This window comes from Eurypyga helias, unplaced genomic scaffold, assembly GCF_000690775.1.
Source record: "Eurypyga helias isolate BGI_N326 unplaced genomic scaffold, ASM69077v1 scaffold9049, whole genome shotgun sequence".
Classification (NCBI taxonomy): Eukaryota; Metazoa; Chordata; class Aves; order Eurypygiformes; family Eurypygidae; genus Eurypyga; species Eurypyga helias.
In genome coordinates this window covers 47,013-58,652 of record NW_010273896.1, presented here as the reverse complement: position 1 = coordinate 58,652, position 11,640 = coordinate 47,013, and the positions used below count along the sequence as shown (strand labels likewise).

The 11,640-nt window shown below is 42.9% G+C and overlaps 1 protein-coding gene across 3 annotated transcripts in view; it reads right to left on the bottom strand.

The window, feature by feature from the left end:
* Positions 1-1,931: 1,931 nt before the first annotated feature.
* Positions 1,932-11,640, bottom strand: part of TFDP2 (transcription factor Dp-2 (E2F dimerization partner 2)) — a 45,791-nt gene continuing 36,082 nt past the window's right edge. For all 3 annotated transcript variants that reach the window (XM_010159640.1, XM_010159641.1, XM_010159642.1), the window contains 3 exons: positions 9,628-9,794; positions 3,146-3,251; positions 1,932-2,246 (listed from right to left, as the gene is read on the bottom strand). In XM_010159640.1, coding sequence (XP_010157942.1) covers positions 2,063-2,246; positions 3,146-3,251; positions 9,628-9,794 — 457 coding nt within the window. In that variant the 3' untranslated portion in view covers positions 1,932-2,062. The remainder of the gene's footprint in view (positions 2,247-3,145; positions 3,252-9,627; positions 9,795-11,640) is intronic.

The following is an 11,640-nucleotide window of genomic DNA, read 5'->3' as shown; positions in this document are numbered from 1 at the left end:
TCATGCAGCTGACAATTCCATGGCAACATGCCTGAAGTATCTGTTACCTTCTCCTCTATTTCAACAGTGAGCCACTACAAGCAAGTGCATCGACTCTCACAATCGTTATTTTGCCTTTGTAAAGCTTTTCTTCACGCAGAGGTAGTGTTACACATTTGGTTGAGGTGAGGTGGTGTAAATCTCTGTCTGCTGTTGCTTGTGAGCTGTGAGCACAGGACAGTCTTAACAGTCTTGCCCGGAGGGCGAATAACATGGTAGGCATGTGAGAATTCTTTTAATTTGTGCATTTGCAATTCATTTGCATAAGCTCAAGTCTGGGCTTGCTCAGTCCAGAGCTACCCCTAAATAATGGTGCGGGCCTAACTGCATCTCCAGTGCAGAGTGCCAGCTGCCTGTGAGACGTTTCCAAGTGTACGCTCCTCGCAGCTGTGCCTCTCCTGCGGTGGCCAGGCGTGTGCTGACGCCTGCTCGCAGCCAGGAGCCGCGCTTCAGCTCGCTGGCTCGGGCCCGTAGGCTGGAGTGCATGTTGGTCTGTGGCAGGCCATGTGGCCTGGTCACAGTGGCCAAGGGATGCAGTTTGCTGCCACTGCTCAAGCAAGCTGCCTGAGCGTGGAGCTAACCACCAGAGCCGACCTCAGTGAGTGCCGACAGCCAACACACGGGTACTCAGTAACGGCCCAACTCTTCACCTACAGCAAAGCAACACTATTTTAACCTGGAGCTGCCTCATCGGAACAGTTAACTTTGAGACCAGCTGGGCTACTGGCTGTTAGAACGCCACGGAAGAGTACATCTGCAGCGTCCTTCGCATTGTTATTTAAGTGGTTTTTTAACCAGGTCATCATGACTGGATGGGATGTTAGCTGTGGAACTCCTGTTCCAAGTCCTAATTTAACAGCTCAAAGGGGATTCATATTGGGTAGTTTAGTGGCATATGACTTTAAGAAGTGGTTTGATACTATTTTTCAAAGGCGCATCAAGGCGAATGCAAGAGAAGTGCATTTTAGGGAAGCGACTCCGCCGTAACCCAAGCTGACTAGACAGCCAAACATGAAATGATGTGTTGGTAAAATCTGATTTTTTTCCAAAGAACCTCAACCTATGACTTAAAAAGTTATGTGACCTGCCCACCCTGAATTTGAAAAGACTGTCTTGAAAACATGCTGCCTGAGGTCTGTAACATAGAGGTCTTTCTTTTTTTTTTTTTAAAAAGCCCCAAAGCCCACAACATGCTATAAAATCAAAGGGGTTGTAAAGTCAGAACAGTAAAGGAGAAGCTGCTGGACACACTATAATCTAGAAATACAATTTTAAAACTTTTTTTCCTTGAAAAAAGCTGGTGCAGAGAATACTGCTGTTTTTCTCCTGACTGTTTAATGGCTAAGAACAATCACTTAATTATAATAAATTAGGTCTGCAGTATAAATGAACATAGGAACCTTTCAAACGAGACATACTATTGTTACTTCTGGAGGATCTAAAATGGATTTAAACTATTTCAAGATTCATTTAATCACTTGCAATTTATATTAATTTAAGATTCTTTTATACAGAAAGTTGAACAGAAAAAAGCAAACATCCTAACAGCCCGTTTTCCCTAGAACAATTTTCATATAAGATAGTTTTAAATAGCTATTCTAGCGCGTTGGCGCGTGCGCTCGCTCTCTCCCCCTTTTTTAAAGGTAGCACAGCCAAAAGACAATGCAAGAACTGGCAACTGTCGACTGACTCTCTTCTCTCCTCCATCTGGTAAAGCTAAGGGGAAGACGGAGACTTGAGACAGCATGTCCCAAGATGGAAAATGCGTTTACTTTGCGAAATCCCCAGGGACTTTGCTCTTTTCCTTGGTTATACTTGATAAAACCCACTGTGCTCTGTGCCTGCATGTCACTCTTCAGTTAACAAAAGTTTTCCATTTCAGCTGTAGATAGATTTGTTTTGATGCTTCCATTTTGCTTCACTGAACACAGTACAAACCAAGGCAGGAAACTTCAGTAAAATCCCAACAGGAGCTCCCATTAAGAATATTTATGAGCAGCATTTTGTATATTCTGTTTTCTTCTTATTCTGGGGAGGAAGAATCCTCATCGTCATCCTCCTCTTCATCTTCATCATTGAACGAGCACGGAGTTTCTCCCCGTGATTCAGAGTAGCGGGATGCACTGCTGGACTGTTGACTGCTAGGGGCAAGTAACTGCCCAGTTGCTAAGGCCACTTCAGCATCCAGACCCAATCCTGGATTCTCACTATCGAAACAACAGAAATGTCGAAGTTTAGAGGATTTCTTATGAAGTTTTAAGCTTTCTTTTTGGCCTCAGCTTTTCCTTTAGTTAAAGAAATGCTACTGACAAGGAAAAATCCAAAAGCTTTACATTTAACATAGCTAATAGTTATGAAAACTGTTAAAATATTAGAAAGCTGCATAAAAAAGTTGATGGGGTGGCTTTTTGTTCATAACCAACGCGTAGAATTGCTCGAGCTGAAGAAAGCTTAAAGGATAACTCCATCACAGTTTTGTCAGTACACAGAAATGTTTGCAATATGAGATTAAGCTATTAAATGTCATGAGGAAGAACCTGTTCCAGAATAATCCCTCCTTCCCATGTTGAAGGTACAGGTAACCTCACACAGTAAAGTATGGTTGTTGAGGTGTTCGGTTTGGATTGGGTTTCTGTTGGTGGTGGAGCTGGTCGCTGGTTGGTCAGTCGGTTGGGTTTTAATTTGAAATTGCAGTTAGACAGCGCGGACTAAGCGCCTAAACAGTAGCACATTCCGACACCAAACCTTCTTTGTGCTCTTCAGAAGCTTTATCAGGCTTTTTTCCACATGTAATTACCTCTTTGTAGTCCATGCCCAGGCAGGAATTTAAGGTTAATCAGGGAAACTCTGTCCTTTATTATAAAGGATTGGGAGTGATTCTATTCTTTTGCAACAGATACAAAATAGCTGGTATGTTCAAAGTTCAAAGCTGTTGATTTGACCTTTCAAATATAATTATCAAGGAAGACAGAGTAAGAGACTTTTCCACGATCAAAAAATCAGTAGAAAACATCTCATTACCTGCATGTAAATGGTAGGAATAGTGAGGTTACTGAAAGTACCACGAGCACAGATCACTATCCTTGAATAAAAAATTATTATTTACCTTGATTTAACAGCAGAAGTGCCTCCTGCTACCTCTAGATGTGAAACTGCTTCTGCTGAACTTGCAAGTAACCCTTGGTTTATCCATGAAAATCCAGCAGACATATCTAGAAGAAAGCACAATTGTCTCGATGATGGTTACTTAGATTTTTTTCTTCCCTTTACAATCTTAAAATGTGTGTTCTCTTTGCAGGCATGATTCCTTAGTTTAGAAGAGAGGGTACCAGTAGCGCGAGTTGATAGTTGATTTTATACTGTAGACGTGTCCTGTTTAATGAGGATGAAACGTTATATATATACACACACACACGCCACCCCCCAGCACTTGGGGATGCACTCAAGCCTTGCACTCCCTCACAGTCAGAACTGTGGTTATTTTGGCAAGGCTTTTCCCTCTGAGGAGAGTTCACCCTGCAGGTGACCCAGCTAGGAGCTCTGTGCAATCACAGGTACCTGAAATAGGGTTTTGAAGTCCTTCACGGAGACGTACTGGTACAGACTGATCCCATCAAGCGCCCCACCTGCCCCAAGTGCCTTTGCTATTGCCCCTGGGGAAGGTACAAAGTACAATAACGCTTGGCAGGGTTGGTGATGCTGTAGGGAAGCCACCAAGGCAGTATGTGTTCCAGTGCACGTGTTCCGCTGGCCGAAGGCAGTTTCGTCTGGGTGGTCTGGCTGTCAGGCAGCCCCCTGACCCACGCTGACACTGCACGGAGACGGCCATCAGCTCTGGGCATCAACAGACCCCATCAGAGGTCTCACAGCAAGACTATGAAAGTGAGACCCTGTTGTACACTGCACGTGCAATGTGTCAGGAAGACTCCTCCTTAGGGACAGGAAATTTTAGGATGGTCTTGCAAAAATGCTGAACTCCTTGAGGTACTTTGTTAAAAGCCACCTGAGGGATGTGCACGGGTCACTTCCAGCCCTCACAGTACCTATTTTCCGATTCCCTAACTAGGAATGCCTGTCAGGTGGTTCCAGTTACGCACGTATCTGCCAAGGGAATCAGCAAAACAAGTCCACTGACCCAATTACACGCACGGGATTTTTTCTGGGTGTGTGTTGTTTCTGAGCTAGTGTGTTTCCATTGACCTACCCAAACTCCATCACAACACAAAGCTAAGATCAAAATCAAGTTATCAGGACTGTCTGGTCCTTTTTCATGGTGCCTGCGTGTGGTTCCAGCTGGATGCCAGATAACCAGGAGTCCCAGTCCTTACTATTCCTTTCTATGCCTGACCAAACCTTGGTTCTGTACAGCATGGTGGCAGGAAAATGGGGCTGTACTATTCACAACTATACAGACATGCTCCGTAATAGCAGGAAAGAGGAGTAACTGATGTGTTTGTTCCATACACTGTCTCATTTATCCTGTGCTCGTTAAGCTTTGGCCCCTTGAGATCTGACAGGGTACTGACTAGCACAGGGACTGTTCTAAGCAGGTTGTCACAGCCGTGTAAATTGGCTCGCCATGCCCTGGGATTCACAGGCCACCTTCTGGACTGTGCAGACTCCTTAGTAGTGAGGTGTTTCCATGCCATGTTACAGAGCGAGGCTAGCAGGGTTTGGAACATGACAGAACACTAGTAAGTGGGGCTTTCAGGTGATCTGTGGGGAGGGAATAGAGGAGAATAGCTGAATATGGATACAGCTGGGTGGCTTTCGTTAAGATTGCCCTAAATACAGGTTCATTTGTACAGAGAACATGTTCCGACAGTCTCCTCCTGTCTCTGCAGGAAGAGGCCAAACCATTTGAAATGACTGCACTGTCTTTAGATTATTAAAGTGGATTAGAGAGGTATCCTGGTGTTGTTTCCTGATCATTTGAAGGGTGTACCTGTGGGTACTTGCTTAATATTCCGGACGAGTAACAAGTCGCTGCTAGTAATCACACATTTTATTAACATTTGGGGATAATGACTAGTTAGCTTTTAGTTTTGAAGAAGGTGGTGAAAGCAAGTATGGGTTTTACACATCATGCAGAAAGAAGGTTCATAGATGCAGATCTCTGCCTTGTACTTCCCTTGCCGTGTATTTCTAAATTCTGTTTTCCAGTGGGTTCTGAGGAGTCAGGGCAAAGAGGAAGTTTGTGAAAGATGGAGAGTTTAAGAAACTGTTTCCTGTCTGGAAACTGCTGAATAGAATTCTGCCTACAACGAGAAGACTTACTACTTGTAGCAGAATAGAGAAGTTACTAATAGCTACACTTATGAACCAGGGAAAGTAGCTTGGAAAAAGCTTCCCAAGGTGGTCCAGGCCAACCTTATGTACCAGGCCTCTCCTGCAGGAGATGGACTTGGAGAGTTTAAGAAACTGTTTCCTGTCTGGAAACTGCTGAATAGAATTCTGCCTACAACGAGAAGACTTACTACTTGTAGCAGAATAGAGAAGTTACTAATAGCTACACTTATGAACCAGGGAAAGTAGCTTGGAAAAAGCTTCCCAAGGTGGTCCAGGCCAACCTTATGTACCAGGCCTCTCCTGCAGGAGATGGACTTGGTAGATTTTTTGAATGCTCTCCATAGCCTCTAGCAGTTAACGCAAAAGTGAAAGTGCTGCTTGGGCTTACTGCTGACAGCTGAGCAAGCTCATTCATCCAACGGGTACTCTCATCTCTTTATTCCAACTCCAGCCGGTTTTCCAGTCAAGGCTCGGTATGCAAGTAGATTGCAGAGGACAGAGAAGAATAAAGAAGCGGTGGAATCTAGAGGTCCTAAACTGCAGCACTTTCTCTGCCCACCGCCTTAGGGGGATACATACAAATGGGTTGGGGTTACCATGACTATTAGTGCTTCCGAGTTTTTATTTCCTGCCTTTTTATCTGTAGTCTTCTTTCTAGGAGCAAGGACTCAGCTGACAAAGGCAGGACTTGATTTTGCACTAACTGCCTGGAGTCTCTATGCGTGGCTTAAAAGGCACAGGATGTTAGTGTGGATATGGTTCTACAAGAGTTTATGCTTGTCTCAGTCAACGGTGTATTTCTGTTCATCCAGCAGTCTCAGTCCCTCCTTTCCCCTTGTTCTGGTTTCAGCCCTTAGCTAGGTAGTTCTACGTGCTACACTCTCAGAATTTCCCCTCCCAGATAAAAAGCCCGCAGTTTAGTACCCCGAGCCAGCTCTCGAGGGGGTAGAGGGAAGTAACCGTGTCAAAATGCAGCAGTGTGAAATGAGGCTGGTGACCCTGGGGTGCCGTCTTAAGCTGGTGCGAGCATTGTGTTAGAAGCCTGCTCCTTCCGCAGTCAATACGGTGGTTGTAGTGCAGTGTGCTGTACATCCGTCGCTGTTTCTGGATTAACGACTTAGCTAAGCAACACTTTAACTTTTACTCTAGGCTATGGTTAAGCTGCTGTACACCCTCTACTCTTGCTCCCTCTGGGAAACAAGAAAAAGTTAGGTCAAATCACGTCACTTTTAGAAGTCTACATCAATTACGTCAGTTGAACAACAGAAAAATGTGTTACAAACATCATTTAACATATACGTAATATTTTTATGTATGGTTTTATTAAGCCTTAGCTTCTGCTGATCTCAGTGCAGCCAGGCACCCAAAGATCTTGCCAGTGTAGTACTTAAAATACATATTAAACCCAACAATTTTTGTTAAAACATCACAAAAGCCATAGAAAACCTAGAAGACACTACTTGTATCCAATTTGGGAATTTTAAGAATGGCTAGACCACATGATCTTCCTGCAAAGAAAACACATTACTAAGGTTTTGATGCACACAACGCAAGTTCAGCAGTTCCAGGCAAATTATTTAGCATGTTTAATGCAACTAGAAATTACTTTTGGTTTTTTTTTTTTTTAAAGCTGAGACAGTCCAAGATTTCTCTTTTTTTTTTTTTTTTTTTTTTTTAAAAGCTGAGACAGTCCAAGATCTCTTTTTTTTTCTGGTAAATTTAAATTTCTTCATTGAACTGGTTTAGACTTGGATTCTTCCAACTGTTGCTCCAGTCCCATTGGCAAGCATTACAATAGAAACTGTTGTTAGTGTTTGGAAGTCAGTAATGATCTGAAAAAAGGATGACCAGGCTAAGGTCAAACTAACACGGTACAGGAAATGACTTAACCTACTTGGACATAGTGCCACAGGACTGGTTTGTGCAGCAGCTGAGTTTGTACAGCAGGGGAAGTTATACTTAAGATACGTAATCAGGCAAATGCTGGCTTTTCAAGTATTGTGCAAAACATTTAAATGTTTCCCTGATTTGCCAGTTACTGCCATTTGAAACCTCTACTATGCAATCCGTAGCCTTAACTGTAGATTTGTGTTGTGTCATCAAGTAGCAAGCAACAGACGGTAGAAACCCCTACCATAAATGTACATACTCTAGCAACAACGTTTCTGGAATCATTTTTTCAGAGGCTGAAACAGCTGAATGTAACCCGATTCTGAAGAGCACATAACTTGCCTCAATGCATTCTGAGTAAACACTACAATCAACACATTTCTTACAATTAAAATTCTAGATAGGTTTCTGGCTGCTCATCTGGTACTAGGGAAATAACCCTAACCACAACATTCTTGAATACGCAGTCTTAGAATCTAGGTTGGTCTTTTTTTGTTTAGTTTCTTCGGAACAGAGAGCTACTTGTTTCTCACTTGCACAGGAACATCATGGTTTTGCCTTTAATGCTTCCAATAAAAAAACCTCACCAGCAGTACACTGGTGTGAATTTTTTTTTTTTTCAAAAGAAGCTAAAATGAACTACTAATCACTAGTTTAGACATGTAGTTTTATTGCTTAAACTTCAAAAGCTGGTTTTACTCAGTAAATAGGGCTTGTTTTGCAAATGTAAGGGAAACCCATGCTCTGAAGATAAATTAATGGGAGTCTGAAATGAAATAGTAATTTTAGTTTGCTCCTTGATACATGGGAGCAATTAAGTTGGCACTTGAAGAGTGCCAACACTGCTGAAAGATGTGGGTTCTGCTCCTTTCCCCTTTTTTACACTGGTGGTAAATCAGGTGGTGAATAATTTTTAGTTGAATGAATCTGCAAGGAACAAATCAAGGTGTCTTTCAAGTTCTCTTTTTGGCACCACTGCAGCCTTTTAAAGACTTGGTGTGTAACTTTAAAACTGACTGAAATTAAAATACGAAATCTTAGTTTTGAAGCCCACAGGACAAGGGGACCAGGAAAACACAAACTAGTGTTGATAAACATAAGCCTATTTGATGTAGTTGGAAATGTTAAGCCACTTAAAATGTACTAATTTTTGCGAAGGTAACTGAATTTTAATTTACATCCAGCAGTGTTTTGACATCACAGGCTTGAAGAAACTCTTGGTTCTGAATTCTCTCACAGGGTATAATGACGAATACAAAAACGTCTTCAGCTTCCTGACTACTTAACTATTATTTTTTGTAGCAAAACAAAATAGCATTTTTAATACAAAGCCTGCATTTACAAGATCCTGACACAAAGATGAAATGTTGCCGACAGAAGGGAATCAACTTTAAAAGAAAAAGAAAGTAGAATGTTTGGAGTTTCCAACTGCCTGTGTGAAAGAGCTTGACGCTGCTGTAGTTTAAATAAGCAGTAGACAAGTCAGGGCAATGGCTTTGTTCCACCCTCCCTCAAAAGGGAAGGTCTGCACACTGTAGCTCCCTGGCTGACACTTCCCATACAGACCAAGTCCCTCCAGAAAACACTGGGCCAAGCTCAAGCTCTGGGCAGAGCACGGCTGACAGGAGCTGAAGGACGTGGCTACAGATTTTAGCAGCTCTAGCCCACTGATGCAAGACTGAAGGAGAGGTAGGTCTGAGTCTCTTTGAGCATGACCTGTTCAAACAGTGTCCCTGGGTGGGACACCTGTCCTGGAACTCTTCAGAGCCTCTGGCTTTATTCGGAGAAGCTCAGCTCTCAGATGGCACCTGCTGGCCCTGCGTTTTACCTAAGCATCACTGTTTCTTGTCTTAAGAAGAGTGGAAATGACTGGACACAGGACAGCTTGCCATCCATGTATCAAGAGTACACTGAGCCCGTCTGCAGGGACAGGGATATGGAGAATTCTTTGTGGAACTCACCTGCCTCAGGGAAAGTAAAATGTGAATGCAGCTGGGTCACGTATGAATCACATTTCACCAGTTCAAGATGCTCTTTCTTTCCTTTTCCTCCTCAACTTAGGAAAAGCTGCCTTCTTCCAGTCTCCTCCTCCATGCATCCACAGTTATTGAAAATACTAACCCATGACAATCTGTTCTTGGTGTCAGTTAAGTTATTTAAGAAACAATTTCTTCATAATGCAGCTCACGCAGAAATTTGTTGTTATGAATTAGTGTGAATCAGATTTACAGGACAACTATGATCAACCTTCCAAAATCAACCATAAACCATTTATGTGCCAACCCTGCTAGCTCACATACAACCTCACCTGTTACATGCCCGTGTGGGTTAGTATCATTCACTCTGCTTCAGATAACTCATGTTAGGAATTGGATCAGGAACGATATTTGAAAGTCTCATCTAACTTACCTGTGATGTAGCCTTCCAAAGCTTTTGGCACCAGAGATTTCGCAGTTCGTAGGTCCTCAACTGAGCATTTGCCTGCCTCCAGCCCAAAGGACATCCCCATTCTCTTCAGCACCTCGCTGTCATCATGAATCTCAAAAGTGTTATCGAAATTGAAGAGGTATTCAAATCTGCATGTAAAAAGTCAAAGTGAAATGGTTTTGAAAAGGGCACAGCTACGCTTTTTTGGCCTATTTTCCTTTTTTTATTGAAACGGTATGCACTAAGTTTGTAGTATGCACTGATGTAAGTGTCTAGGTTCTTCATTATCTGTAAAGGGTACTTAAGGGGGGGGGGAAAGTGCAGCAAATGGTTTCTCTCTTCTGCTTCTGTGCCCAGCATGCCCACAGGTTTTAAATAGCACTTTCTCAGTAACTAACCCTCACCACTGCAGGAAGAAAGCCTGCAATTTTCTACCTCACTGAACAGATTCAAAGGGGGAAAGGGAGACCTTAATGAACATGAACCTTCACTTACATTAAATCCAGTATTTGTAAAGGTCAGTCACCTGCAGCCCTGTCACCAAAATAACTATTTTGGTCTTGCTTCTTTTACATTTCACTTTCTGTCCTGTGCAACACTCCTCCTGTGAGCTGACCTCTTCACCTTGGTATAACTTTGCTGATTTTGACGCATTTGGATGCGGCTAGCAAAGCAGTTTGTTCAGAGTCCTGGATGATCACAACCTGCCATTTCTGCTGCAGGACTCTCACGACGTTTTTTCATTGCATATAAAAGTGGAAAGAGTGATATAAACTTAACATAGCTTTTAGAAAAGCAGGGGTGTGGTCACAGGCTGTTACAAGCCTTATGCTGTGGTCACAGGCTGTGAAAAGCCTGGACAGCACTGTCCAGGGACTGCAGTATAAGGCTGGTTCTCATTTTCTGCTGACAAAACCTTTATGCCTGGAAACGCAACCCACCCATGGGATAGGATCTTTGCAAGAAAGCCAAGTCACTGGTGGATCTTCCCCTAGCTCTCCTAGCTGGTGTCACATGTGGATTTTCTTGATAGGTTTTTTTAATACTCATTTTCTTATACCTCATCCAGTAAGTTTGGAGAAGTCATGTCCTTGGTGCCTGTACACAAAATTTTCACCTAGAAATCTACATGCTTTGCACTAGGTGTAACTATGCAGCTATATTTATTCAAGCATAACCATGCTAAAGGGGAAAATAAGATGTTTACCTTTAATTGGTACAGTTACAGTGCTGCTGCCTAGACTGGCACAGCTCAAGTCACATAACTGTTTACACGAACGGGGGCTGGAAGACCAGTGTCACGCTGAGTTACTACCAGCAAGCTGTGTGCTAAGCAATAACTGCATTTAGCTTCTGTGCTACAGGATTAAAGGCTGCATTTATTGCCCACTCTGCATTTCTCTTCCCATGAGTTGTGGTCAAATGCTGGATGTTAGAAAGGACTGTAACACCTCTCTCCCCCTGCAAGTTTCCAAGCCAAGAAACTTAAAAGAACTGTTTCTCCAGTTTAGTTTCTAGCAACCTGCAGCCTCTGACGCAGGCAGCCCCACACTTCTATCTACCGTTAACAGCTAGTTGAGTGTTTTCTTTGAGAGACTTGACACGACCCCTTTTTGACACAAGCATCACCAAATGCTATGATCTGCACAAACTGTTACCACCCCCTTACATTCTTTTTGTCTAAAATCTGTCACCTGGTATCTTCTCTTAATGTCCCTCAATTTTAACTTTAATAAGCAACTGTTCTCTGTGCACGTTCCCCATGTCATCCATGATTTTGTAGATGCCTGTGAATCCACTGTCTGCTCTTTTCTAGGCCGAAGAATCCATCTATCTGTTCCTTCTGTGAAAGCTTTTTCATAACTTAATCATTCCTCCTGCCTTCCTGTCTCTCTTTCCTGGTTATGCTACACTTTTTCCAGGAACAAGACATCACAGAGTACTCCAGATGTAGAAGTACTATAGGCATCTACTTTTACATTGCGTTCCTTCCTG